The sequence below is a fragment of the Poecilia mexicana genome, unplaced genomic scaffold (assembly GCF_051168715.1).
Source record: "Poecilia mexicana isolate PSO_F unplaced genomic scaffold, ASM5116871v1 scaffold_3, whole genome shotgun sequence".
NCBI classification, from domain to species: Eukaryota; Metazoa; Chordata; class Actinopteri; order Cyprinodontiformes; family Poeciliidae; genus Poecilia; species Poecilia mexicana.
In genome coordinates this window covers 34529400-34556165 of record NW_028263372.1, presented here as the reverse complement: position 1 = coordinate 34556165, position 26766 = coordinate 34529400, and the positions used below count along the sequence as shown (strand labels likewise).

At 39.4% G+C, this 26766-nt stretch overlaps 1 protein-coding gene across 1 annotated transcript in view; it reads right to left on the bottom strand.

The window, feature by feature from the left end:
• otog (otogelin) overlaps nucleotides 1-26766 on the bottom strand; it is a 51745-nt gene that overhangs the window by 9939 nt on the left and 15040 nt on the right. The window contains exons 16-40 of the mRNA XM_088004642.1: nucleotides 24732-24806; nucleotides 24080-24123; nucleotides 23843-24008; nucleotides 18351-18458; nucleotides 17707-17845; nucleotides 16786-16920; nucleotides 16565-16711; nucleotides 16366-16485; nucleotides 15744-15860; nucleotides 14720-14876; nucleotides 14105-14131; nucleotides 13549-13725; nucleotides 10910-11188; nucleotides 9766-9925; nucleotides 9581-9660; nucleotides 6788-9129; nucleotides 5731-5908; nucleotides 5482-5633; nucleotides 4448-4537; nucleotides 4178-4364; nucleotides 3302-3522; nucleotides 3081-3219; nucleotides 1924-2112; nucleotides 799-1008; nucleotides 609-713 (exon numbers count right to left, since the gene is read on the bottom strand). Coding sequence (XP_087860768.1) covers nucleotides 609-713; nucleotides 799-1008; nucleotides 1924-2112; nucleotides 3081-3219; nucleotides 3302-3522; nucleotides 4178-4364; nucleotides 4448-4537; nucleotides 5482-5633; nucleotides 5731-5908; nucleotides 6788-9129; nucleotides 9581-9660; nucleotides 9766-9925; nucleotides 10910-11188; nucleotides 13549-13725; nucleotides 14105-14131; nucleotides 14720-14876; nucleotides 15744-15860; nucleotides 16366-16485; nucleotides 16565-16711; nucleotides 16786-16920; nucleotides 17707-17845; nucleotides 18351-18458; nucleotides 23843-24008; nucleotides 24080-24123; nucleotides 24732-24806 — 5744 coding nt within the window. The remainder of the gene's footprint in view (nucleotides 1-608; nucleotides 714-798; nucleotides 1009-1923; nucleotides 2113-3080; nucleotides 3220-3301; nucleotides 3523-4177; nucleotides 4365-4447; nucleotides 4538-5481; nucleotides 5634-5730; nucleotides 5909-6787; nucleotides 9130-9580; nucleotides 9661-9765; nucleotides 9926-10909; nucleotides 11189-13548; nucleotides 13726-14104; nucleotides 14132-14719; nucleotides 14877-15743; nucleotides 15861-16365; nucleotides 16486-16564; nucleotides 16712-16785; nucleotides 16921-17706; nucleotides 17846-18350; nucleotides 18459-23842; nucleotides 24009-24079; nucleotides 24124-24731; nucleotides 24807-26766) is intronic.

The following is a 26766-nucleotide window of genomic DNA, read 5'->3' as shown; positions in this document are numbered from 1 at the left end:
AAGAAAGTTAGAAAGTAAAAAAATGTCAACTTTTGAAGCTAAAAGTTTCCATGCTTTTACTAGAAAAGTTGGAAGATTATAATCTAAATATATATATATTTTTTTTTCACTAATTTTCAACTTTTGGAGCTCAGAAAGCTCCTTATTTTTTTCAAGATAATTTCTGAGATTAATCTAAAAAATGTTTGGCATAAATTTACTCTTTTTTTTATTATTTATAATGGCTGCCATTATAGTAAAATTGTTTAAATATGTTTTGAATCATCTTCATTTAGCACCAGTGTTTATTTTAGAGATCATTTTATCATCGTTATTTCTGCTCTACAGGCTAAAACTAAGGATAAACAAACACACAACTCAATAGAGAGGCTGGAAGGAGAATAATATTTTAATGTGTTTTTGTGACTGTTGTGGCTGTTTCCGGCACTTTTCCAAAAACTTGCTTTTTTAAGCTTTAGTTTTCAGTAACATGGTTTTACAAAAAATCTGAAATTGCTGCACATAACCTTCCCATTGTTCAGGATTAGTCTCACACTACCTAATTAACAGCTAATCTCTACCTACTTTGTCTCCAATAAGCCGTTAAATCGGTAAAAAAGGAAACTCACCACAGACGTAGTCCGGACAGCAGGACTCTGGTCTGAAGTACGACACCAGCTTTTCCCCATATTTACACTCAGGAGGGAAGCGATCGCACAGAGTCTGGTTACAAACTGCAGAACATGTCAAACCACAGCATGATGCCTCACGGTTCTTTCAGTGATCAAAACGAGCTGAGCGAGCGTTTCGTTGGCTCACCGCAGACTTTGTGAGGGCAGCAGCTCGTGTCGTCAGACATGCTGATGATCATCTCCCCGGTTCTGTGGCAAACCGGCGCCGGCGCGCTGGAGCAGTCGTACTCCACGGGAACGATGGTGTCGTTGTCGCAGCGGTACATGCAGCAGCCGTCCTGCGAGGCCTTCCACACCTCGCCGTGCGACCGAGGAACGCCGCCGCTGTCGGTGCAGGCTGCAGACAAACAGAAGAAATCACAGAGAACCCCGACAGGAGTCAACTTCAGACAAAATAAAGAGACTTTAACTGATTTAAATCCATCTAAAGGTGTCAACTGTCACAAATAACATGCAGTACGGATGGCTGCCCCATTTTAATTTAGCTTTAATTGAACTTAGCACTACAAAAACACAATCTTTCAGATTCTTCCTAATCCTAATCCCACAGAAGAAGCAAAAACACTCACTTGTGTTTATGATTGTTTTGGACACCAGCTACCAGAGCAGTGGTCCGGATCGGAGTGCAAAAGCACAAAATCTTACCAAGTACTTTTGTCAGGCTTCTAGTGCAAATATTTCATTTCACTTGAAATAAGACAAAATTAACTTAAAAGTAACTATTCAGTGACATATAGGAGCTTCTTGTAAATCAGTAAATCCTTAATATTGATGTAAATGTCGCAGATTATTTAACTTATATCAGGGTGAAAATGTCTTGTTGTGAAATAATCTGCCGGTGGAACTAGTGTGTTTATTCTTTTACTGTTTTTATGGTTTTTAATATTTTAAAGTATGGAGAAACAGGCTGTTTTGATTAAAGTTATATTAATTTTTATTGTTGTGAAAGTGTAAAGCTGACTCAGGTCACTGTAACCAGATCTACCTAATGGCATGAATAAATTTGATTGAGTTGTACTTTTTCATAAATATAAAGGATTTTATTTTTCTTAAAACAAACTTATATTTTGCTGAAAAGTTACTTGTAAGTTACTGCTTCTTTTTTAAGTGCACTAAGATATTGGCACTAGAAATTAGACACCACTTGGTAAGATTTGGTGTTTTTTCAGTGCAGGAGTCTTTATTTTTGTACGTTTGCTGATGTTTCTAATCCTGTGCGTGTCAGAAGGAAGCGGTAAAGTTTTGTCCTTACCGCACTTCTCAGGGCTGATGCAGAGAGCCGAGTATGGCCGGTGGAGCAGCGTTCCCTCGGGGCAGACGCAGCCCTCCGTCAGGCCAGAGCAGTGGTCCGGATCGGAGTCAAAGTCGTGGTTGGGACAGGACTGAGATGTGCAGGCCGGCAGGCAGGCCTGGTAGCTCAGAGAGCCGGGACACACGAAGGCTGCAGGAAAGAAAATATCAGCGAATGAAGTCAGGATGCACCGCCATCGATTCATCTTAAAGCACTGAAAGACAAATATTTTCCCATAATCTATCTTCCTTTTTCAGATTTATCCCACCTTGTAAATACTTAAAGGGAACTTAATATGCAAATTGGGTCTCAACTGCTTCTAAAGACGGCCTGAGCACTTTGAAAAGTTTTTTGGCTATAAGCTAGTGTTTGTTAATGTCTGGAAAATCAATTGTTTCAAAAACCTCTCAGTTGTTGAGTCGCATTCCATAGGCAGTGACTCGTTACCTAGCAACCCCAGCTGAGCCCAGCCCTGTTACCTAGCAACCCAAATGGAACTCCAGCAACTTTGGTCAGCTGGCTTTAACCACTGTATGCGCTGTAAACACTCCAAAAACACAAAATCTTACTGAGTATTTTTGGTCTAGATCCGACTTCAAACATCTTAGTAAATTTGAAATGAGACAAAACTAACTTAGAAGTAACTTTTCTGCAAGATACAGGAGCTTGTTTTGAGTCAATAATTTCTAAATATTAATTAAAAAGTTCTAGTTCCACTGGTAAATTATCTCACAACATGGGGAAAAATGTCTTATTTTCAGAGAAATAATCTGCCAATGAAACTAGTATTTTTAGATATTTTAAATATTTATTTACTTAAAACAAGCTCCTATATATTTATTTGATAATAAGTTACTTCTAAGTTAGTTTTTTATTTTTTCAAGTGCACTAGAAAACTAGACACAAACACTTGGTAAGATGTTGTGCTTTTGCTTTACAATGGCTGCTGGAAAAGAAGTTTGTTTTGTTGTGGACTTAACATCCAGAAACCACTTGTTGTATTCTTGTTGGTTGTGTGGGAGGCTCCACTAACGCTTTTCAAACATGTGAGGCTGTGTAATTGCTCATCTGTTTGCAGCTACTTTCACATGCGAGTGCCATGAAAACAGGAATCTTACGGCAGTAATCCGGCCTCCTCCACTCGATGCAGACACTGAATTTATGGCAGATTGCCACATAAGCAGCCAGAGCCACACAATGGTTGTTCACATACTCTGAATCTCTCACCCAAACCTCACAAAACGTGCTGGGCGGCACCTGGAGACGAAGAAGCAACGATCAAACTACATGCAGCATGAGAACTCAGAAAGACGGGAGCCTGTTGAGGAGTTTGACGTACAAACGCGTGGCACGGCGTGAAGGCGTTGTCCTCCAGCATGGCCAGGCAGCGGGAGCAGTCACTGGTGGAGCAGTTGTGTTCACGCCGACGGCTGTAGCTGACGTAGCTGGTGGTGTTGGGAACCTGCCAGCTGTCGATGAACAGAACCGGGTCCTGGCTTACGCCCAAAACCGAGCCGTTGGGCAGAGTGAGGTCATTGGTCAGATCTCCATCGCAGAAACCTGAAGGGGTTAAATTTTAAAAATACTCAAAATGTTTCTGAACATGAAAAATGGAAATAAACAGACTTCAGTTCTGGCAAATGTTTTCCAGAGTTGGGTAGTATCTAGTTACTTTTACTCATTTACATTTTCTTTAGTAACTTTTTTTTTAATTGAGTACTTTTACTACGCTGTATGTTTTACTTTTACTTGAGTGATTTTATTTTGAAGTATTTCTACTCTTAGTTGAGTAAAATTTCTGGATTCTCTATTCACTAAATTAAAAATAAACATGTTTTAACCAAAACTTCACATGACACAGACACACACCTGCAGTTTCTATTAAAGTATCATCAGTTTTTTATTGAAAGAAACTGATTTTGAAAAAATATTTAATTGCCTGATTTCATTTTTTTTTATTACTTGTATGAATTATTGTCATTTTGGTCTTTAGAACTCTAAGATTTCCACTTAAATTTATACTTTGGTCCAACTGATAATGTAATTTTTAAATATTACATGACTGATAGTTCGATCAGTTGCTCAGTACTTAGTACTCAGTACTAACCCTAACCCTACATGAGTACAGTTTTGGGTTCTCTTCCACTTCTCACAACTATTCAAGAATATATGTCTCCTTGCTTGGAGGGAAGGTAGAAACTTCTTGTCTTCTTACCACAGAGGCCCATGGTGGGGAGTTTGCTGCCCGCGTCGTCGGCGTCGATCACCATCATGCCGGTGCTGTGGTACCACTGCACCTTGAGCCCGGCCGGGCTGCGGATCAGGTACATGTTGCCCGTGTCGTAGATCTCAAAGCCGTACTTTTTAAAACGAGGCTTGGCGTAGCGCGAGTTCACGAAGAGCTGGTTAAAGATTGAAGAGTGCAATATGTCAAATATTTACGCAGTGCAGGACGTTGCAGTTTAAGGTAAGATGAGCAACTTACTCTCCTCTGCAGTCTGTCGACGACAACCTGGTTGGATTTGTGTGTGATGTTGAGTGAAACCAGACACAAGTTGGTGAAATTCCAGAGGAGCTTTAGAAAGAATAAGGAAAATATTAATCAGTGAGGCTTTGGCTGCATCACACAGCAGGTAAATACGACAGAAATCAGGTTTTTTCCACTGTGACACTTCCATATGTGGTGCTAATGAACGGTCATGTCCCATTTTATCCACTGAAAGCATTAAATAAGGATGTAAGGAATGACTAAGAATGATCCCAACACTCCAGACTCCAACTCTTCATCCAAACAGATTTATCTACAGAAATTAAAGTCAAAGATCCTCAAACAGCTGCTAATTGTGCTTTTTTCAGCTTCCTTCGTGTCGATGTGATCTTGTGATGATACAGTCAGCTCTCATTGCTCAACAGACTTCAAAAACTTTAAAACACTGTAAAAACACCAAATTTTACCAAGTATTTTTGGTTTAGTTTCTACTGCAAATATCTCATTATACTTGAAATAAAACAAAACTAACTTACAAGTAACTATTCAGCAAGAAATAGGAGCTTGTTTTAACTAAATAACTTTAATATAGATAAAAAGTTCTAGTTTCACTGACAGATTATTTTAGGTGAAAAATGTCTTGTTAAAAGTGAAATAATCTCCCACAGAACTAGAACTTTTTCATCAATATTAAAGGATTATTTACTTAAAGCGAGCTCCTATATCATTAAGAAAAGCTACGTAGTAAGTTAGTTTTGTCTTAATTCAGGTTTGCTAAGATATTTGGACTGTAAATTAGAAGAATCTCTTGCTAAGGTTTTGCTTTGCAGTGTAAAAAAGCAGCGTCCATTATTACTGCTGCTGTGCGACATCAACGTTCTTCTTCTTTGCTTTGGGGTCATAAATTGTTCATGCAGAGATCAGATTGTTGAGTCTAATTAGTAGTATGAACAATCAACCGGATTCCAGCAAAAAGTCAGAACTGAGCATCAACACCTGCTGCCTGACGGTGGATTTGTGACGGCGCTCACCGGTCGATCAGAGTCCGCCGGACATTCCTGAATCAGGACACTCAGGGTCTCGTTGGGAAGCTGGGCAACGATGTATGAGGCAGCTTTGAAAATGGCAAAGCTGTCCCCATCAAAAGTGATCACATTCAGATCGGGGAACATCGAGCAGCGACCTACGACATAAAACAATAAAATATGAGGGGAACTCCTCCTGAAGCACACTACTGAATAAGAAATGATTAAAACCTCTGGATAATTCTGTTTCCTCACATGGACAATCCCATTTCGGGCAGCACTTGTCTCCGTTGACCAGAACAGCAAAGCCAAGCAGGCCGCAGTTTGGAGGCTCAGCTGTGAAGGGGCAGCTCTGGGATTTGTTGAACAGGATCAGCTGGTTGTTGACACAGATGTACTTTGTGCATTCGTCGACTATCTCGGCATACGGAGGCTGAAAACATTTTAAAAAATTGGAGAGATGCTTGTAAACAGGAAAACCAGTGAACAGAGTTATTCTTCCATAACCTTTTGCCTGAAATATGAACAGGAGACTCATAAGTCTGAGGTTGTTTTCATAAATGATAGTCTGATAGACTCGGTTCAATCGGAGACCACATTTGCAACATTTGTTACATTTTCAGCTGCTGTGGTTTGCTATCACACTGCAATGCCCCTCCTCAACTGCAGGGGTGCTCTATTAATGCCCTGCGCTAAATGTCACAAGATCCCGCCCACATCTCCCTGCTGGAAGGCAAAAAACTGGCCTACAATGACTAACATTGGTTTTAGCTGTTAAGTTATGAATATAATCCACTAAATCTTAAATGTACGCGTGATATATATAAAAGAAAAAGGTATCCAATGCTTTGCTACCAGTCGTCAACATCACCACAACAAGACTATAAGGTCAGGAAAAAGTTGAATAAAGAAAGAAAATATCGCGGGACAGGGAAGTAGCTCAGTTATGCTAGCTTGACTTCGACCAACCTTGACGTGGGATTCTGTGTTTTTAGGTTCAGTTAAAAAACACAAAAAAAGAGCAACCATCATGTGGGAAATGTTTGAGTGGTTTTTGGAGTTTAATCCTAAAATATAAAGTGATGCTGTTGTCAGTTGCTATGGTAACGATTCTATGCATAGAGATTGAAAGAAGAAGAAAGCGAATGGTTTCGATCTATTCTTCAATGGCTTTTCTGTTATTTTTCCCTTTGTTGTGGCATACTGCACTAAGTTAGTAAAACCTACATCTCCAGGTTTCTTTGACAGGATCGTTGCTTGGATTAAAGCAGACTAAACAGGGTTGGTGTGAACGCTCCCTTGGTAAACTTACGGTGCACGTCCTTACAGGAGTTTCTGACATTGACGTTAATCGCTCAACTGAAGAACTCGTTGGTGCAGCCGTTGTGCGAGGAGAACTCGAAACTGTTGTCGATCCTGGACTTGTAGAAATGTTTTGGAAAGCAGTGGTGGATTCTTGATGCGTTGTAGTTGGAACTGGAATACCAGGCTCCTGGGTTGAGACAAAGACATCAGGTCGGGACGGAGATGTTGTTGTTTCAGCTTCTTTGGTTGTGGTTGACTCTCTGGTGAAGGCGGCTGTAGATGATGGTGAAGCCAGTGGAGCTGTTGTGGTCAAATGGGAAATTGCTGCCGATGTGGCAACATGACCAACCCTGCTTGCTGTTGTTGCAATGGTTGGAGATGTAGTAGCCGGTGAGCCAACCACGGTTGATGTGGTAGTGGTAGCTGAAGGTCTTGTTGCAACAGTGACCCTTGCGGTGATCGGCCTGACTGCGGGCGATGTGGCTCTGGAAGTAACTCTAGATGTTGCAGGAAGTCTGGGTGTTGCTGAAAGGGTGGATGTCCTCACAGCAGTGGGTGTGGCTCTTGAAGAGGACACCAGTCGGGTCGTGACCTTCTCCAGGACCGTAGATACCTCTGGAGCTGTTGTAGAGGTTGTTGTGTGGAGCGAATGCAAGGACGGAGAAGACATGCTTGTAGTTGTAGTTGACACTCTGGTCGTAACTGGTTTTGAAGTCTCTATGATTGGCTTAAGAGTGGTGTGAAGACTGGAGGGTCTCGGTCCTCTAGTGGTGGAGGTGAAGAGGGCGACAGGTGGAGTAATCAGCTTCCTGGTAGTTGTGGCTCCGCTTTCTGGAGCCGATGTTTCTGTGGTGGTGGTAGAGGCTGCAGAGGTAGATGCTGTCCTAGATGTTACTGGAAGAGGAGGAACTTCAGGAGATTTAGCAGACATGGTAGGAGATTCAGAGGGCAGCCCAGGTGTTGTCTCCAGTGGCGGCCGGTAGGTGGTAGTGGAAGTGGAGGTGACCTCCCAGTGAGGGGGATACCGAGGCTCAGAGGTTCGCTCAGTGTGGAGAGGATGGGTGGTGCTCTGTGTGGTTGGAGATTGTTGTAAAGTAGTGATTCCTGTTGAGGGTTTTGTGGTGAACTGAACATCTGTGGACATTGTGGATGTTTCTGGGACGACAAGGGGTCTTGAAGTTAGCTTGCTGGAGGTGGTTTTCCCCGTTACTGGAGCAGCAGCGGACCAGGAAGTCCTATCCGAATAGGCAGCTGACGTGTACCAAGAAGGAGTGGTGCTGCCTGTCATCTCAGCAGGTTTAGGTGAAACTGTTGTTGTAGAGACTGTAGAGATTTCAGATGCAGAAGATTCTGTGACTTTCTTTAAGGTTGATGTTTGCCACCTTGTAGTAGCTGAAGTGAAGGCAGACGGTGGAGTTGTAGAGGGTTTAACATGGTAGACGGTCGTTGTGGATGACACATAAACAGTTGAAGAAGTTGTACGATCAGTAGGAATGATGTGCAAGGTCCTTTCTGTGGTTCCAGTTTGTGTTGCCTTACTGGTAGTGAAAGAGCTGACTGGTTGGAATGGTTCTGTCGATGCTGTTGACGAATATCCAGTTCCTGCTTCTTTAGTGGGCGAGGTGGAAACAGGAGAAGCTGTTGTAGAGCTTGTGGTTGGTAGTTCTGGCAGGATAAACGGTGCTGTTGTCATTCCCTCTACTGGTGCAGCTTTATAGGAGGTAGTCGCTGTACTGGAGACAGTGGTTCTGCCTCTTACTGCAGATGTTTCTGAGACTCGGGGAGAAACTGAACTCAAAGTTGTTTGAGTAACTGCGGAACTCGAGCTTTCTGACGCGTCTTTATGTGGAGGGCCAACCGTGGAGGTTCTGATTGTGGCCGGCCCCCCAGCAGACGCTGTAGTGGTGGTGAGCGGAGAGTACTGGGAGTCGGTCGGTTTAGTGGAGGAGGAGCCAAAATGACCAGTGGTTGTTCTGGACGTGGTGGGGCTGAAGGAACTCAGCCTGGTCGTCCACCTTGTTGCAGCTGATGAAGGAGTTTCAGTTACTCTGACTGTGGAAGCTGCCTCCACTTCCTCTGGCCTGACAGCAGAGGGCGCCGTTGGCCCAGACAGAGTTCTGGACGGCTCAGGAGTTGCAGATGTAACTTCGGTTTCTGGGCGGGCCGGCTCATCAGGGGCAGCTGTGGATGAGGTGGAGTATTTGCTCCCGGTAGTAGCACTGGGAGCAGCGCTGGTGGGGATTTTCACGGCGTGGGGTGTGTGTGGAGCTGTGGACGATGTGGTGACATCATAACGTTCAGCTGCTGTGGACGGTGACGCAGGAGCCACTGAATCTGGGAGCCGAATGCCTGAAATCACATGAACATAAGTGTCAGAAAGGCAATAAGGATTACAAAAACAAAATGTTCATCTATATGTATAATTTTCCTGAAAATTGAGTATTGTGAAAATTTTTCATTTTAGTTTTAGTGTTTTTATCCTTCCTATGCAGTAGATTTGACATGAATCCCCTGGACAGAATAATAAATATATTTTTTCTGAAATATATTAAACATAAATATTTTATCACTGCCCCTTTTTTTTCTTATTCGGTTTTTTAATGCTATTTATTTTCAAAGTGATTGACTTGATCTTGGCGTTTGTCCGTGGGCTGAAATGAATAGCCACAACGAGTAAATTACCAACACTGAGTAAAAACATGTTGAAGTGATGCTGCTCTTACTCTGGTAAAGTTTCTCCTGCTCTACCACGTCTGTTCTCCAGACTGAGTGTCGGTGAAGCAGACTTTGAGCTACTTACAGTCTTCAACATGAACACATCGACGGGTGATTTCATCCAGGACTGTGTTTTGGGGGCAGACAGGAAGGCAGCCCTCTACTCTGCACAGGAAACACATTCACAAAATAAAAGCCTCAACATGTCGGCTCCCATTAAACTGATCGTTTCACATCGTGTCAGAAACAGGTGAAGGTCAAAGGTCTGACTGTGGGATGGTGACGCAGGAGTCGGCAGACGGGTCGCTGCAGGTCCTGAAGCAGGGGTTGATGCAGGAGTCGTACCTCCACTGGCAGCGAGGACCCGGAGGGGTGTCTGGGCTGGGGCCTGAGCAAAAAACACACTTAAATAAATAAATTACCACTAAAGATTACTTCCTCTCATTAACATGGCCACCAGGTGGCGCTGTGAAGGCCTAAGAAAGAAGGAGGGAAATTAAAAAAAGATGCAAAATTAAAAACAAATTGAAACCCATCATTTTTTATCTTAAATTTTTCATCATAATTTTTTGTTTTCCGTTATTCAATCATATTTTAAAATAAAACAAAAATTAAAATAACTTATTTAAATGTTATTTCTGATGCTAATTTTCTGATTGGCTACCAGCAAATTTATTAAGATGATTTGATCCTCAGGTTAGTGAAACTAGCGAAGAAGGGAAACGTTTCAGGAAAAAAAACACACACACACAAGAAAATGTTGACATAAAATAAAATTTGATTCAATTAATATAAAATATTACATATTTCCTTATAATCAGAACAGCGGATTGTGATGAGAAATTGTGTAACGAAGTCATAAAATATTATTTGGTCATAATATGTTAAAATAAAATCCAAACTCAGGCTGAATTTATGCTAAATGAATATAATAATTATTAAACAGTGAATGAAACACTCCTGTGTCTAAATTCATATTTCTGGAATCTATCAGGTGTTAAATAGGAGATATGCGTTTAGAATAACTCATGAATTTAACAGGAAGTGAATAATTTTTACTCTTTTTAGTCGGAATTACCATCTTCTATCTTATTACCCCAGTTTTTATACACAATTAAAGTAGTTTTAAAGTGACGACCAAATGTATTTTTTCTCCAGCTTTAGGTGTAAAATATTACATTAGCAACACAAAAAGTGGCTCTTTGTTTGCTACTTCAGCATATTTTTACTGAAGGAAAAGTAAAAACTACAGCATAGTACAAATACTCCTACAGGTAAACTTTTTCAAAAAAAAAAAACTTACTGAGTAAATGTAACTAGTTGCTACTAAACTGGTTATTTCTGTGGTGTGTTTGTTTTATGTTTGAATCGTGTGAAAACTCTGCTGTGTTGTGATTCTTTTTGTGACTCTGACCCGTCAGTCTGAACAGCGACGCCTTGCGGAAACCGTAGCTGTGTCTGAACTTGAGCAGGTGGAGGCGTGGCGGCGTGGCGTGCAGGAAGAAGCCGGGTTTGGCGTGCGACTCCAGCGAGTCGTAGCCCGAGATCCAGGTGTTCCTGTGGAGGACGAAGGTGGCTCCGTCCCAGAATGCATCACTTCCCTCCCACTTGGCCAGCCTCACCTGGCCGCTGGCGCTCGCGTGCAGGAAGTAGTTCGGTCTGTCGACGGCTTCAAAGGAAACCCGCGATGCATCTGTGGAGAGGAAAAAATAACTATTCACCGCTTTTGTTTCTAATGGTTTTCGACACCGCCTACACTGCAAAAACAGAAAATATGACTTCAAAGCACTTAAAAAAAAAAAACACCTACCTGTTTTTTGGCAATAAGCTAATGTTTGTTAATGCCTGGAAAAGGAGCTGTTTCAAAAACCTCCCAATTCCAGGGGCAGTGCCCCGTTACCTAGCAACCCCAGCCCTGTTACCTAGCAACCCAAATGGAATTCAAATGTGTAATTCGGTCAGCTGGTTTTAACCACTGTAGGCACTGTACACACCCCACAAACACAAAGTCTTAGAGTATTTTTGCCTAATTTCTAGTACAAATATCTTAGCACACATGAAATTAGAAAAAAAATAATAACTTTTTCGCCAGATACAGCAGCTTGTTTTAAGTAATTAAATCTTTAATATTGGTGGGAAAAAGTACTACTTCCATTGGCAGAATGTTTTCACATATAACAAGGGAAAAAATATATAATTTAAATACTCTGCCAATGGAACTGTTTTTTTATAAAAAAAAAAAAATAAAAAACCTCCAACAATTTTAAGGAATTACTTAAAACAACCTCCTATTTCTTGCTGAAAAGTTACTTGAAAGTTAGTTTTTTTTCTTATTTCAAGTGAAGTAAGATATTTACACTAGAAACTAGACCAAGTAAGATTTTGTGTTTTTGCAGTGCAGCTCCTTTAAAATGTGTAATATCAGTTATATTTTAAGAGATTGTTATGGTTTTTAAGTAATAGAGCAACTTACTCTAATTTAAAAATCTGTTCCTCCAATTCAAATGACATAAACAAAAACAAAAGTAATCCTGAACACTGAAATTTGTGAAAGTTATTATTTTAAGGTAATCAGCAATGAACAAACATAAATACATAAACGTCAAACTGGTTGAAATGAGTGTTTGAAGGAACCAGCAGGAGCTGGAGCAGCTTGTTGCAGGTTTGGCCGGCTGTCAAGCCTGCAGCTTGAGTTGCTATATGAGTGTTTGCCAATCTGATCTCTGAACCCTTTTACAATGAGTCCATCGCCTTCGTCGGTGTTTTCACAGGAGAGCTCAGATCAACAGCAAAGGAAATGGCAGGAGTGAAGCCTGGCTGGCTCTCAAACGGCTGCACACCGAATCTGATTCACAGAGAAGTTTAACAGTTTACAAACAGATTCAGGGTTTTTAGCATAGAAAAATGGGCTTTTCAATGGAGTTTATTCTACGTAGCATCTTAATATGTACAACCTGAAATGACAATATTAGTCTCTTAACTCACTCTTTGTTGTTTTCTTTGTGAATGGCCTCAACAATATAAATTAACAAGTCTACTTGGGGCGTTTTGAGTTACTGGCCTATTCTGAAAGAGTGGATTTTAATCTTCCCAGTGATGTCAAACACATGGAAATCAAAAAATAACTTTTTAATTTACTATAAATGTTGTGTGAATTAACATTTTAGGGCTATTTATAATTTAGAAGCACAGTAAAAGAGAAATAGACCTGAGTTGCTTTGGCAGAAATAAAAATCATTATCCACTCATTTCTATCAGTTGTATTTATCTGTTGTGTTTAATAATTTTTAATTAAATAAAAATAACAATAGCTGTTGACATGCGAGCAGAGCATCATAAACAAGCAAAGTCGTAACAAACAAATAACAGTTCTTACCAACCGAGACTCGTTTTTTATTCACAAATGTAAATTCAACAGAAAGATTCTTTGTTTTGTGACTTCAATTTATGTAAATGGTGTTGTAATAACCCCTGGCTGATGTTATTAATACTTTTACATGGTATACTGTTTTTTATATATTTGTTGTACCTTTTTTAACAATAAAAAGGAAAAAACAGCTAAGATTTTCTTCTTTTCCTTCAATTAAAATAGCAAAAATGTGACTTTTACCTACATGACAATAAATAAAACATGTAATATTTTACATTTGCCTTAATCTTTAACATTATTTAACCTTTTGGGTTTATTATTTTCCTTTTTTTAAGTCTTTAAATGTTTTTAGTTTATTCCTAGAACCAAAAATTAGAATTTTCTTCTACAATCTTTGCTGTATTTAGTGTGTTTTTGAGCAGAAACAACTTATGAAATAAAAAGCCTACCAAAAGAAAATTGGTGTTATACTTAACATTTTCCGTTTAAGAAGATATAAACTTAACATGGAAAATTCCCGTCCTGAAAAAATGACAAAAAGTCTCAGAGGGCCAAATCTTTGCTATCCTTGAATTCTGGTCAGGGGCCACACAAAATTAATCAAAGGGCCACAAATGGCCCTTGGGCCACACGTTGGACCTCCCTGATTTAGAGATTCTAAATCTAAACAAATATGAACCCACCGTGTGGCCGAGCTCTGCTGAGGCCCGGCGTCATCATGAACTCTGAGAGGATCCCAGGAGCGGCGTCGGCGCTGGTGTTGACCCGCTGCAGGAACACGAAGCCGTTGGACCGGCTGGCTGCCAGCAGAGACGTCTGATCCCAGAAGGTCCAGAGCCTGAGCGGACCTTTACCCAGAACTGCAGGGAGGAGGCACCAATTTTACAAGAAACCCAACATGTCTGAAATCCACAGATGTTTTTGACTATTTTATGCATTATTGTGTTTCCGTAGTCTCTAACAGTTTGCAGCTTCACTTATTTTTGTTCAGAAACATGAAAATGTCTTTCATAGCTCAAAGTCGTCTTTCTTCAGATAAATAAATCAAAACATCAACAAAACTCTTTATCAAAAACTGGGGAAACATGAAAACAACTATTCCTCAGTTCAGACAGCATGAAAAAAGTAAAGAGAAATTAGCTCAGGTTTCTGTTTTATTATGGGAATTAGTTTTTAGGAAAACAAAACTGACGAAGTAATAAAGATAAAGTCAGCATATGAAGGAAAGTTTTTTTTTACCTTTGTTGTAGAATTCACAGTCATATGCTGCAGAAAAGAAAAAGAAACGGGAATTAAAAAAACGTCTTATAATAATCTTGCAATATGTCATATTGTTGTTATTTGTACAACGATTGTGCATTAGGGCCAACGTACTACAAAAAAGAAGTTAATTTGTGAGAAAATTCCAAGATTAATCTCAGAAATTTCCAATTTTTTCCCTTGAAAGATTTTTAGATTAATCCCAGAATTTCTGTTTTTTGTCTTGAAAATTTACTCCTATTTCCCCCCATCTATAATTGCCCTAATACACCACCGTAAGTATATCTATCTATCGAATAATTTGGCAGCAAATAAGGTTTTTGAATTGAAAATGTTACTTATTTTGTCCATATGTGGTTATCAATTAAAATGCAATTACCATGAAATTAACTCAATTAAAAATTTCAATTGAGGCTCATCAGGAATTATTATGTTATGGATCAGATTCAAATCTCAAATTTAAGGAACAAAACTGGAGAAAATCCTTGAAAGAACTTCAGGAAAAAAAACTCTGGCTGCTTAGAAAAAAGAAATGACATCAGACATCTGTTGGGTAAAACAAAGAAACGACCAATCTGGGAGGTTTTTCCTTACGGCAGAGAGACGGCGAGCGCCAGTCGACAGGAACGCCCTCATGGCAGCAGCGCCCTGCGTACGCTGCCACGCTGGTGCAGAAACACTCACAGTCGCCGCCGCGGCTGCAGGCGCATGTGTCAGCGAGGCAGTTCATGTAGAACCAGGTGACATCCACCTGAGCACACATAACAGGCTTCAGGAAGTGAAAAATCCTTTTTTTTAATTTTCATGTCAATTATTTGGAATATTTTTAAAACTTTCATGTTGTATAGATTCATTACACACAAAGTGAAACATTTCACGGGTTTAATTTTATTATGGCTTTAATAAAACAAGATTTAGTTACTCAGAATAGTAAAATCTTATTTAAGCAATGATCATCGTATTAGTGTCGTTGTAGACAGCAAAAAGTAAATTGTTGCCAAAAAACAGATACATTTTGAGACTTATCTCTGAAATTTTCTATAAAAAATGGGAACTTTCTTAGTTTGAAAAGTTAAAAAATTTTGAATAAAAAAATTGAAAATTTGAGATTAAGCTCAGAAATTTTATAGAAAAAACAAAGAAATTTCTGGGTTTAAAAAGCTGAAAATTTGAGATTAATTTCAGAAATTTCCAAGATTTTTCTAGGAAATTTCTGATTTCAAAAAATAGAAAATTGAATCATAAAAATCTCAGAAAATTTGAGATTAAGTTCTAAATTTCTTAGTTCGAAAAGTTGAACATTTACTTGAAAAAAACTCAGAAGAAAGTTAAAAATTGAAAAATTTTGCCTTTTAAAACTCAGAAATGTTTGTGTGTTTTCTTGCACATTTTTCACTTTTGGCGCCCAGAAATGTTCAAGTTTTTTCTAGAAAATTTCTGAGATTAACCTTGAAGTTGAATAAGAGTTGCCTGGTAAAAAATGCACTCTTTTTTCTGCCTACAATGATCCTAAAACCCTGTCATACAAGGAGAACTTGATCTTAATTGGGTTTGAACCTGGTTGCATACAGGAAGATAAATGAGTAAAACAGAGATCTGTTGTAGCGCCACTCCTCACCACCGGGTGGCAGGTCTGGAAGACTTCACTGAGCAGGACGCCACACTGACGCTTTGCAAAGGGCTCCCTGAGAGGACTGAGGCTGCAAGGATGTCTGATGTCTGGACTGTTCACACACTGAACACACAAACACACACAGAAAATTCAAGCCTTATAGATTTATTATAGGAAAATTAAGACAAAGTATCACAATATTACAAGAATAAAGTCTTATGGAAAAAACTTGTAGTATCAGAATAAAGTCATAATATTACAACTTTACTCTCATAATACTATGACTTTATTCTCATATTATTACAACTTTATTATGAGAATAAAGTTGTAATAATACAAAAATAAAGCCATAATAATATGAGGATACATTCATAAGAGAATAAAGCCTTAATATTTGGCTTTTACTCTTATGTGACGTTTTTTGTATTCATTTACTCTGATCATTTTATTTATGTATTTATTTTTTCAGTATGGCCCTAATACTCCATTGTAGGAAATACTCACACAGTTTTATCTTAAATGAAATGTCGCAGTTAATTGTTAAAACATGCAGCTAGAAGAGATGAAATGACCAGTTTTATTTTTCTCTACAGTGAAATATAAATTATTTGCAGGACGCTCCGCTCACCTCCATGGCCGTCCAGCTGTTTCCAAACTCCTGCGGCGTCGGCGAGTCGATGTTGTCAGGTGTCCGCATTTCGTTGATCGTCTTCAGGTCAAAGTTCCCACACAGGCCGCTGAGTTTCCCCTGGACACGTTGCGTTATCTCACTTTGCTCTGACCACTCATCGTCATGCATGATGAGCAGAGTAAAAACAGAGTCCTACCTGCCAGCGGGGGCCAACCTGGACGTGAACCATTGTCTTCCGGTCCCACAGCACCGTCACGTCTTCTTCTGGGAAGTGAATTATTGTGAAATATCCAGCTGGCCAGATGAACATCTGCTGCTTCCTGTCGATCACACTAGACGGATTCTGCATGGGATTTGGGTTCCAGTTACCTTCTTGATTCATACAGGAAACGTTTAAAACACAAAGATGGCGCTTACTGGTTTTCCAGAATCGTCGTCGAAAGATATGAAGGATCCGCGGATGTTGATCAGAAGGGATTTCCTGCAGATGATTCCACTGTCGAAGCAGTCGACGTTCTCCACCAAAACGCTCAGCATCACATCAGCGCTGCTCTGTGGATGACAGGACACAAACGTAAACTGTGTTCCCCCCTCCAGCAGACTGGGAACCAGTTCACCCTCAGAGTCCAGCAGACTGGGAACCAAAACGGCAGCATCTGTTTCAATTCAGCTGCTGTGGTGCAAAAATCAGTTACAAACCTCTACATTTAAAGAGGAAGTATTATGCTAAATTCACATTTTGCATGTTCTTGTACTTCAAATTGAGTTTCTACTGCTGCTATAAACAACCTAAGCACTTAAAAAAACATACAGACAATTTTAGGCAATAAGTTAATGTTTTTTGGTGTTAGCTGTTTCAAAATGTAACGTCACAAATCGTCAGGCACTGCGCCGTTACCTAGCAACCCCAGCAAAGCCCATTACCTAGCAACCCCAGCAAAACCCAGCCCGTTACCTAGCAACCCTAGAAAAGCGCAGCCCGTTACCTAGCAACCCTAGAAAAGCGCAGCCCGTTACCTAGCAACCCCAGCAAAGCCCGTTACCTAGCAACCCCAGCCCATTACCTAGCAACACCAGCAAAGCCCAGCCCGTTACCTAGCAACCCCAGCTAAGCTCCAGCACGTTTGGTCAGCTGGTTTTACCGTTTTATATGCTGTACAATGGATGCTGGAAAACACAAGTGTTTTGTTGCTGACTTACCATCCAGAAATCAGTTGCTGCATTCTGATTGTGTAAAGAATGTAATGAACATGTTTTGTTTCGCCTATAGACCTATCCAAACCTGTTTATGGAAGCAGAAAAGTTTACCTTTAAACAGATGCAGAAATGATTAGGTACCTTAACAAGATAGACCTTGCAGGCCCCGACGTAGTCAAACAGCAGTCCGTCGAACGTCCTGTAGTGGCGGTCACCGTAAGTCGTGCACATGGACGGACACGGACGAAACACACACTGGAACATCCCATGTTGGCAAACGCTACAAGGAAAGAAAAGCTTCAGTGGTTTAGCATCAACTTGTTCCCACTTACTGCAGGAACCGCTTTTCACCTCTAACCGTCTCCATTTGTGAAGAGCCTTTGGTTTACCAAAGGCAGAAAAGTGCTGGTAAATTGGCCAATTGTGCCATTAAGCTGTCATCTACATCATCTTCCCTGGCTGTAACTTGAAGGAGAAGGACGGGAGAATAACAGAGATCACTGGGAGGTTTCTTTCACCAGCCAGGGTCGGTTTGAAGCAGATGGAATCAGAGACATGTACAAGGGCCTGCCCTGTTTCCAAGCCCTATTCTCTGCCTCCTGATAACAGAGAATTACACATATCAGATGGCAACTTTTGCTCCTCTAACAACCTCACAACTCTGTGGTGTCAGGCTAAACGTTGCAGCAGAACATTGTTGGAGATTTGTCTTCATTCTGAGGTAATTCTTAACTTTTTGATAAGAAACTGAGATAATCTTATATACTTCATACGTGTGAACGTACCACTGGTAGCAGGGGGAGGAAACTCGGTCGCCAGGGAAATATTCTTTCCCTTTCCACAAACAGGGGCAGGCATCAGGCTCAAAGCACTCATCCCCATGTTTCAGTAACCTGGGGAGGGGAAATATGAGGTCAGGACTTCCTGTTTTAAAACAAATCAAACAGAAATTATGCTCAAGGTGCAACTGAGAGATTGTGTATGTCAGGTGACGTAGGCAGGGTTCCCACCGTGTTTTTGTGTTAAAAAATGTTAAAAGTTACAAAATCTGTTCTGTCTGTTCAGTCACCTGTAGCACTGGATAACAGGAACATAAAGTCAAACAAGTACTTTTGGACTTCCTTTACCAGAAATACCTCATCCAGCTCAACCAAGAAACTAAGTCCTCCCCCAAAGAGAGCCACAAGTTAAAGTCTCTCTATTGACAGCAGGATCTGGACCAGTCTCTTCTACCGCAAATGGAAAATCTCCAAAAACCTCCTACAGTGACTCTTTGAAACATGGCAGAGTGATGATACCATTCTGCACTCATTTGGGATATGCTAGGCATCGACCCTGTTCCTAAGGACGAATCTTAGTACTTATAATCCCATTCTTTCCATCACCACAGCTCATGGTGAGGAATGTCTTTGCCTCTCAGACATCCATCCCTCTATCCACCCTATAAATCTCTCCTTCTCCGAATGACAGCAGCTCATTCCCAGCACTTCACCTGCTGGTTCCAACCTTCATCCTGGTTGTTTCTTTTGGCTTTAAACAGCTTCAGTCCTTCCAAGTAAAGTGACACAAACAGAACCACATCATCTGCAAACCGAAGCAGTAGAGGCTGGTTCTCCTAAACAAGATATTCTGTACAAAATGGCCAACAAAGGATAACACTGAGTCCAATTCTAACTGGAATAAAGTATGTGCCTTTATACTCGATAAAGGCACATACTTGACCTTCCTATGAATGACCCTTCATAGGAAGGTCCTAAATTACCACCAAGGATTAGATCAGTAAATAAATCTTCTGGAGTTTGTTCCTGGTTCCTCTTGGACTCTGGCAGAGATCTCCCTGGTCACCAATCCTGTTAGTGGTGTTATGGGCTGGACTTCAAGGGGTGTTTATGTGGAGAAGGCTGGCTGGTTTTGGAAGGTCTGAGGCTTTGCTTTTTTTCTATTGCCATCTTCAAGACGTTTTTTCCAGAATGTGCTAAAACGGTTCAGAGCTGGGTAAGAGCCACTTTCTCTAGGGGACCCCAAATACTGAACTTCACTCCATAAAGGTCCATGTGAACTTGAAGCAGACAACGGTCAGGACACTAGCCAGGGAACTCCTTGGCATCCTCCGTAAATGAGCTGGCATCCACTACCAGAAGGCTTTCTTTCATGGACGGGAAATCTCTGCAACACAATCTCGAAAAGAGGAGAGCAATAAAAGGTCTTTAACCAAATTGTTGGAAGGTAATGGCTAAAAAACTGAATCCAATAACTTAATGCTGAAGAAATGCTTGGTAAAGGCATGCTACCGACTTCCTGTCATCTGAAGTCTGAGTTTGCCTCTAGCTTGGACTCATTTGTGAGTTCACTGACAGATGTTGGCTTCCACTGCAGGAACATTCCAGCAAATGAAAGAGAGCTTGAAGGGTGGGCAGCTGTGAATGAAAAGGAATAACACTCGTTCGCTACATGAGAAATCCAGACAATTAGGATTCTCAGAGATAGAGAGAGAAAACCAGTCTTTGTCTGGATGCCTCCATTTGCTCTCCTCCACTCTGCAGCACCAGGCTGATAAGTATCTTGTAATATGCAGAGCTGAGCTACATCCACTGGCGAGGCAGCAGACAATGACGTGACACACTGAATGGTGCCGCCATAAACCCGAGGTTCATCTGAGTAGAGTTACACGACAGATAAAACGCCGCTAACAGCTTCCTTTATCTGCGCGCCAAGCGGCCATATTGATTACTCTGATCAAAGATTCTGCAATCACTTATCCTGCCGACCTACCAACATGTCACCCATAAATCCTCACAGCTCCAGCCGGTCGGGGTGAATTTAATTTCATGGGACAATGTAAAAGCGCAAACTTGATCTCAACAGGGGTAAGAAGTTACCGCGTCTAATTTGTTATCACAAAATCAAAGCAAAGATTTGTACATTTAATTAGAAATGAAATATTTGCATCTCTAGTCGGAACCACAGATTCTCAATTGGTCTCAAGTCTCCAGCTGATTCTAACGGGTTTTCTTCCCGGATTGTAATTATCTCCTGAAAAGCCCACAGCATGACTCAGTCACCACCGTGTATCACCGTTTCCAAAAACTGTGTTCAAAACTACTTCAACATATTTTTACTTAAGTAAAAATAAAAAGCAGCCATCAAAGAAATTACTCAAGTAAGAGTAAAAAAGTATTTGGAAAAAATCCATTCAATACAATAATTATTGTATTGAATAATACAATAATTATTGTATTATTGTATTATAATAATACAATAATATTGTATTATTATACAATATAATAATACAATTATTATATTGTATTATTATATTGTATAATATAATAATACAATATAATATTGTATTATTATATTGTATTATATACAATATATATACAATATATATTGTATATATTGTATATATATTATGTATATTATTAATAATAATAATAATATTATTATTATAATAATAATAATAATAAATATTATTATTTAAATAATAATATTTAAATAATATTATTATTTAAACAATAATATTATGTTTAAATATTTCTTCTAATTCCTTTGACATATTTAACAAGCAAAAATAATGTTTAATCGAAGACGTTTTAATTTAATAATCACTGTTCATTACCGTTTTATTGTTTTCTGTTTGCTGGTTGTTCCTTGGCATTAAAGCATCTACCGTCTCCTTTGGGAAGGTTTGCATCCCTTAGGTCTTTCCTGGATTTTTACCAGTTTTTAGCATTAATTACTTACAGATAATGTTTATCTGGTGGTAATTGTATTTGTTTGCAATCACACACCTGCTCTTCGATCATTTTCCTCACTTTTAAGCAGACGCTGCACAATCTGCTGTCATGGTCTCGCAACAAGGAGTCTAGAAATGCCTGGATTACTGAGAGAAACATTGTTCCTAAAAAGATCAGGTTTAAGGACTAAATCAAAAATCCTGACTTAAAGAAGGTGAAGCCAGTGGAGAAACTTTTGAAGACTATCAGGTAGTTTGGAGAACTAATGACCAAAACTGGTGGAAAAGTCTAGAAAAAGTTGGGGGGATTTAAGACTTTTGCCCAGCATGATGTGTACATATAAACTGAAACTGATACCAAATTCCAGGAAACCGCAGGCTTCTGTTTTGGACCTAAAAGGTTTATATGAGGTCAGCTGACACAGAACGAGGGAATGAATGGTCGACATTTTGATCATAAACAAAGTGTTCCTTTGTGAACGAAGAAAACACAATGGGGTCCTCAGTCAACACGGCAGCTAATTATTTCCCATTAGAGGTTTTAAAGTCCTGCTGCAGATAAATACCACACAGACGAGTTGAGGTTGCTTTTCAATTTTTATCTTTGTTTTTTAATTCTTTAAACTAAAGCCTTGCTTTGTGTTGGTCTATTTCAGTCCCTTAGCTAAGCAGATAGCGCCAAACTCAGCACAAATCAGCGTTTTCAGCAGATCCACTTTGTCTGAGAGGAACCCAACGCAAACCTCTGTTCAGACTGACATAAAAACCAACAACTCTGTTGGTTTCCTGTAACTAACCCAGCTTTTAAACACAATGCAAGGTCAGGTGACATTTCATCCAGAGTTCAGGGTCAGTGTCCTCTTGGAAAAAGCAGCTTTGTCCAATTATCAGCAGCACAGCTGTAGATCTGAGGTGAAGCTGGAGCAGATAAACAGTCCCACAGCATGATGCTTGAAAGTTTTCTTAGCTCTTCTCCAAACAGAGTTTTTATGAAACAGCTGTGAATAACAATGTAAAAGCTTCAACTGAGCTCCTTCTTTTTTGGTTTCATTGTAAAAACACAAAGTCTTACAAAGTATTTATGTCCAGTTTCTAGTACTAACATCTCAGAACGCTTGAAATAAGACAAGCTAACTTACAAGTAACGTTTCAGCAAGATATAGGAGCTTTGAAAATCTCAGTTAAGATATAGTCAGCTGGTTTTACTGCTGTATGCTCTGTACAATGGCTGCTGGAAAAGACAAGTGTTTTGTTGTTGACTTAACAGTCAGAAACCACTTGATGCATTCGTGTTGATTGTGCAGGAGGCTCTACTTCTGCTTTTCAAGTATGTACGGTGGTATAATTGTGCATCTGTTTGCAGCCATATTAACATGTGAGTGTAAATGTTGAGTTTTGGAGGCGTGGCCAGCAGCAGCTTCTTACATTTAAAGTGATAGAGGCCCAAAAACAGCTGATTCTGCAGAACCAAACTAGAATCTCACTATCTAAGAATCATTTTGTACAACAACGTAATAAACATGTTCTCTTTCGCACTCAGACCCATCGTAACCTGTTGGAAGAATCATAATAGGTCACCTTTAGCGTCAAAGCAGAAACCAAAACTGTGATTCAGGATGATGGAGCCTCACAACCTTTAGTCTCTTTATTAGAGCTGAATCATCGCTGACCATCAATGAAGCGTCTTTGTGGCCATATTTACCCCTAAATGTGTCCCCTCTCAGGTTTCAGGGAGTTATTAACTGCTCTTATCAAGGCCTGACCATCGGGTCCAGAGTCTGATGTCACCGTAAAGGTCATCTTGTTTAATGTGTCGAACAGAAACGCCAGTCAGCTTTACACGTCTTAGATGAGGCATCTCCGCACATCTCTGACCTTTTCACAGCATCTTGCTGTGTTTCAAATGAACCTGAAAACCTAAACCACTTATCCAGGTTCAAAATTAACAGATGCATCTAAAAAAAAAAAAAAAAAAACCCAGGAGGGATTACAGGGATTGAACTGAAACAGACCTAAGGTTGTCTGTCTGCATCATCTACCAACTTTAAAGACTTTTCTGTCTCCAACGGATGAATCAGAGAATCCTAACCAACACCATATGTGGCACAAACAGTAAGATTTAGGACAATTTACTTTTAAATAGAGCCAAGTTTATTTAAATCAATAAATTTTATTTGTACAGCAAATTTCAGGAAGAAGAGAGAAGATCATAAAAACACAAAAATAAAAAGTCATATAAGCACCATTTGATGAGAACTATCATAAAAATCATTAATGTACATCATGTGTTGGTCAATGTTTCTTTTATTATTAATCAACATCAGCTCTAACCAGGTGGGCTTTTAGTCTCGATTTAAATGAATCAGTGTTTCGGCAGTTTTGCAGTTTACTGTTAGTTTGTTCCAGATGTGTGGCGCATAGAAGCTGAATGCAGCTTCTCCATGTGTGGTTCTGGTTATGCAGAACCAGACTCCAGACTGGTCCAGTTTGGAGTTTGATTATTTTCATGAGCTTCCATTCATAATAAATCAAGCTGCTGCTCACCCAGGCGGACAGGCACAGCCAGCGACGCAGGGCTCATGCGCAGAGCAGGTGATGTTCAGCAGGTAGGACTCACAGGTGCGCTCACAGGCCACGCCCCTTCCTGCTGATTGGCTGTTCTCCCCATCTGAGCAGTTCAGGTGGAGCTGACCCGGTGGGCAAAGCCTGTCTGCAGAAAGTCAGAAAAATTTCAGCCAAAACATCCAAAGCACTAAAAACTGAGTCAGGGAATCATCTTACCAGTTTCTCCAGTCTGGGGAACCAGTTTACCATTAAGACACAGTCTGTAGGGGAACATCAGGGTATGTTACACATTCAAACATTCAAACATTAACACATTTTAAAGAAGAATGAATGTGGGCAGAAACATGGCTGTATGCTAGCATAATGAAATTATAGCATTATGCTACCATTATGATAGCATTATGCTGATAGCATTACGCAGATAGCATAATGCTATCTTTATGCTGATAGCATAATGATAGCATTATGCTACCATTATGCTAGCATAATGAAATGATAGCATTATGCTAGCATAATGAAATGATAGCATAATGCTAGCATACAACCATATTGTTGGCCAAAGGCAATAGTATGAAATGCTGAAATGCTAAAAGTCCGACAGCTTCTGCAATGTTTCTCCTTCTATCTCTGAGTGGCTCTTCAGCAACATTCAGAAAAATCTCCCATGAAAACACTAAAACATCAAAATTTAAATTTACTGAACCTGGAAATCATTGTTATGTTTTTATTCTGTTTAATTCTCTCAATCTTAATCCTTTCCAGATTGTTTTAAACCAGGATTATTCTCATTTTGTGGTTTGACAGAAGACAATAAAAACCTGGAAACCTGAAGCATCTTGTGAAAAAGAAACTTTGGAGAAGATCTTACTGAACACCTGCTGATGTCAAGATCACGTCTCCGGGTTCGTAGTCGGCTCCGAGGAAACTGCAGGGACACTCGGACCTGAGGAGAAACAGGAGGACGGTACGACAACAAAAACATTAAAAACATGAAATAAAAGGTCATTACTTCACCTCAGTGTGCGCCAGTTCAGGTATGTCACTCAAATTCACCACTAAGGTTCTCCCAATGCACTTTACTAAACTAACAGGTCCAATTAAAACACTCCAGTTGTTCAGACAGAATCAGATTCAGTTACATATATTCTAATTAAATTCTAGTTTAACATCAAATCAAGAATAGAGATCAAAATTATTTACATGATAAAAATATAACACAATTTGGTGTTTTTTGCTTATAATTTTTAGTGCAAATATCTTAGTTCACTTAAAATAAAACAAAACTAACTTACAAGAAACTTTTCAGCAAAATGTAAGTTTGTTTTAAATTAATAATTACTTAGTATTGATTAAAATGTATTAGTTCTGCATTTTTTATTAATACTAAGGAATTATTTACTTAAAACAAACTCTTATATCTTGCTGAAAAGTTACTTTTAAATTAGTGTCGTCTTATTTCAAGTCTAATAAAATATTATTAAATATTACTATAGACTAAAAATACATGGTAAGATTTAGCATTTTTTGCAGTGGCAAAATAAAGAAAGTAATAAAACCAACTTGCAGAAATTTGTAACTTCAATCCAATTCTGGGAAATAGAACAAAATAAATATAATAATACAAGAAAAAACAATGGAGTACTGGGGCCAAACATTTTTTAAATAATTACAATAACAGATATATTTATTCTTCACTCTTTATCCTCGTAATTGAAATATTATAAATTTATTCTTATATAATGTTGACTTTATTCTCGTACGTTATTCTCTTAATATTATGACTTTATTCTCTTAATTTTACTGTTTTGTCTTTTATTTGTTCCTAGTATGGCCCTAATGCTGTAATAAAACAAGAATTGTGTAGAAAAAATCTGCTACGGAGCTCCAAACATGATGAATCTACCTAAACGTGTGAAGAGCTGATACAGTGAGCTTTGTGTTTCCCTAAACAAACCATTAGCTGTAAGAGAATAGGACTCAGGTTTAGGAAATGTTTGATTCAATGAGAAAACCTCCTTAAAAAACAAACTAATACAAATAAAAATGTACAGAAACCATACATTACGTTAAACTGCATCCAGTTTAAAGTCAAATCAGCCTCTGTACTACAAACTCTTTCTCACTGGTTATCAGATATCTGTGTCTTCCCGGCCCGAGCGGGAATGAAAAGGGGGTTTCAGGGTGGATTCCTAGGTGTAACTCTATCACATGCTAAGTAACGCACCGCGCTGCAGTGGGATGTAAAAACCCGGGACATTTAAGAGGAATTAGGCTGCGAGTCTTCCAGGGCGGAGCACGCTGAAAGGCAGAGCGCAATTATGGGGGTCCTCGAGCTCGACAAGGCTTTCCACTTAAGGGCTGACCCCAGATCCAGAGCAGATACAAATATCACTCTGAGAGGGTTTGTTTGGTGGAGAGCTTCCAGCTCAGCAGCCGTCTGCGAGGAAAACGCTGGAGCTGCTCCAGCAGCCAACACGAAGGCAGCAAGCTCCTCAGTCCACACCCAAACGATTTCCAGCAAAACACATCAGAAAGGCATATAAACCAAGTTAAACAACAAAAAAACTAACTCACACCAAATAAATTAGACGGACAGGTAACTGTAAAGACTGCAGGAACTGAAGGAAAAACTAAAACTGGAGAAATACACTTACAAACTCTTACCAAGTATTTTTTATGTGTAGTTTCTAATGCAGATGCAATATCCAGAGAAACACCGAATTTTACGTTTTTTCTCACTTTTATTTAGATATAAAACTGAGAAATAATAACATTTTATTTAGAAATATCTTAGTACACTTGAAATAAAACAAAACTGACTTACAAGTAACAATTCAGCAAAAACACAAAATATTTACAAGTATTTTTGGTTTAGTTTCTGGCGTACATATATTATATAAAAC